The sequence below is a fragment of the Branchiostoma floridae genome, unplaced genomic scaffold (genome assembly GCF_000003815.2).
Source record: "Branchiostoma floridae strain S238N-H82 unplaced genomic scaffold, Bfl_VNyyK Sc7u5tJ_1025, whole genome shotgun sequence".
NCBI classification, from domain to species: domain Eukaryota; kingdom Metazoa; phylum Chordata; class Leptocardii; order Amphioxiformes; family Branchiostomatidae; genus Branchiostoma; species Branchiostoma floridae.
In genome coordinates, this window is record NW_023365584.1 from 1 (window position 1) to 2030 (window position 2030).

A 2030-nucleotide genomic window follows, 5' to 3' on the forward strand; every position below is an offset into this window, starting at 1 on the left:
TGTTACAACCCCTGTTTCCCAGATACAACTGTTGAAACAGCACCTATGACAACCTCTGTTACCACAAATATTACACCTATTACAACCGCCTGTTAACACAAATACAACACCTATTGCAACATCTGGTACCACAGAAACAGTGCCTATTACAACCTCTGGTACCACGGAAACCCCAGTACCCCTTACAACCTTTATTCCTACCGAAACAGATACAACATTTGATGCATCCTATACATCTATAAATCCCTTCAACACAACACTTGACTCAACATCTGGACCTGTATCTTCCACAGTCTCCATCCCTGCATCTGTAGTTTCCACCCAGTCAACTCCAAATGTCACATCAGCAATACCTTTATCTGGAAATACCACAGCTGCACCACCTCAAAGTACCACCCCTGCACCTGTAGTTTCCACAGTCACCACCCCTGCACCTGTAGTTTCCACAGTCTCCACCCCTGCACCTGTAGTTTCCACAGTCTCCACCCCTGCATCTGTAGTTTCCACCCAGTTACCTCCAAATGTCACATCAGCAATACCTTTTTCTGGAAATACCACAGCTGCACCACCTGCAAGTACCACCCCTGCATCTGTAGTTTCGACAGTCTCCACCCCTGCATCTGTAGTTTCCACCCAGTTACCTCCAAATGTCACATCAGCAATACCTTTTTCTGGAAATACCACAGCTGCACCACCTGCAAGTACCACCCCTGCATCTGTAGTTTTGACAGTCTCCACCCCTGCATCTGTAGTTTCCACCCAGTTACCTCCAAATGTCACATCAGCAATACCTTTTTCTGGAAATACCACAGTTGCACCACCTGCAAGTACCACCCCTGCACCTGTAGCCTCCACAGTCACCACCCCTGCATCTGTAGTTTCCACAGTCACCACCCCTGCACCTGTAGTTTCCACAGTCACCACCCCTGCACCTGTAGTTTCCACAGCCACCACCCCTGCACCTGTAGTTTCCACAGTCTCCACCCCTGCATCTGTAGTTTCCACAGTCTCCACTCCTGCATCTGTAGTTTCCACAGTCACCACCCCTGCACCTGTAGTTTCCACAGCCACCACCCCTGCACCTGTAGTTTCCACAGTCTCCACCCCTGCACCTGTAGTTTCCACAGTCACCACCCCTGCACCTGTAGTTTCCACAGTCTCCACCCCTGCACCTGTAGTTTCCACAGTCTCCACCCCTGCATCTGTAGTTTCCACAGTCTCCACCCCTGCATCTGTAGTTTCCATAGTCTCCACTCCTGCATCTGTAGTTTCCACAGTCACCACCCCTGCACCTGTAGTTTCCACAGTCACCACCCCTGCACCTGTAGTTTCCACAGTCACCACCCCTGCACCTGTAGTTTCCACAGTCTCCACCCCTGCACCTGTAGTTTCCACAGTCACCACCCCTGCATCTGTAGTTCCCACCCAGTCAACTCCCATTGTCTCATCAGTATCTGGAAATACCACGGCACCTGTAGGCAACACACCTGCACCTGGAGCCACCACCACGCTGGTACCTGTCACCAGGAACTACACCTGCCAGAGAACTACAGGACAGTGCAAGTGCAAGAAGGGGGTTGGAGGACGGAGCTGTAATGTCTGCCTCCCGATGTATCATGGGTTTGGAGAAGATGGATGCTCTGGTAAGGAGGTCATTTCACGAAAGTGTCTTAACCTTTGTTTTAGAAAGATGGAACCCCAAAGCATGCAAGTTATCTTCATTTTGCAATAGACCATTATATGAATCATACTGCATCACAGCCCATAAATCAAAGGTGTGAGATTTCTTTGTTTTCTTCAAAAGGATTGACATACCCTTGTCATAAATAGAGGTTTTAGTCCATAGGAAACTGTGCCAGTGGAAAAGATGGTAATAGATGTAATTTTTTTACCAATTGGCAGATTCCTACATGTGCCAAGTTGCAGTGACATTATACCCCTGCAGCTGCTAGGGGAATGAAAGCTTTTCTACTGTTGATGACACAAGCTGGTGTATATTTTCAGAGTGCTCGGCGTGTGAACAGACTCTA

General features: G+C 48.6%; 1 protein-coding gene across 2 annotated transcripts; it reads right to left on the reverse strand.

Moving 5' to 3' along the window:
- Positions 1 to 242: 242 nt before the first annotated feature.
- Positions 243 to 1539, reverse strand: LOC118407253 (aggrecan core protein-like). Of its 2 annotated transcripts, none has more exons than XM_035807712.1 (2): positions 465 to 1539; positions 243 to 404 (listed from the first exon to the last, which is right to left on the reverse strand). In XM_035807712.1, exons 1-2 carry the CDS (start codon positions 1438 to 1440, stop codon positions 385 to 387), a joined length of 996 nt encoding a protein of 331 aa, XP_035663605.1. In that variant the 5' UTR covers positions 1441 to 1539; the 3' UTR covers positions 243 to 384. The 2 variants fall into 2 exon arrangements, with proteins under 2 accessions (XP_035663605.1, XP_035663604.1); XM_035807711.1 differs by having other exon boundaries at positions 435 to 1539.
- Positions 1540 to 2030: the final 491 nt, after the last annotated feature.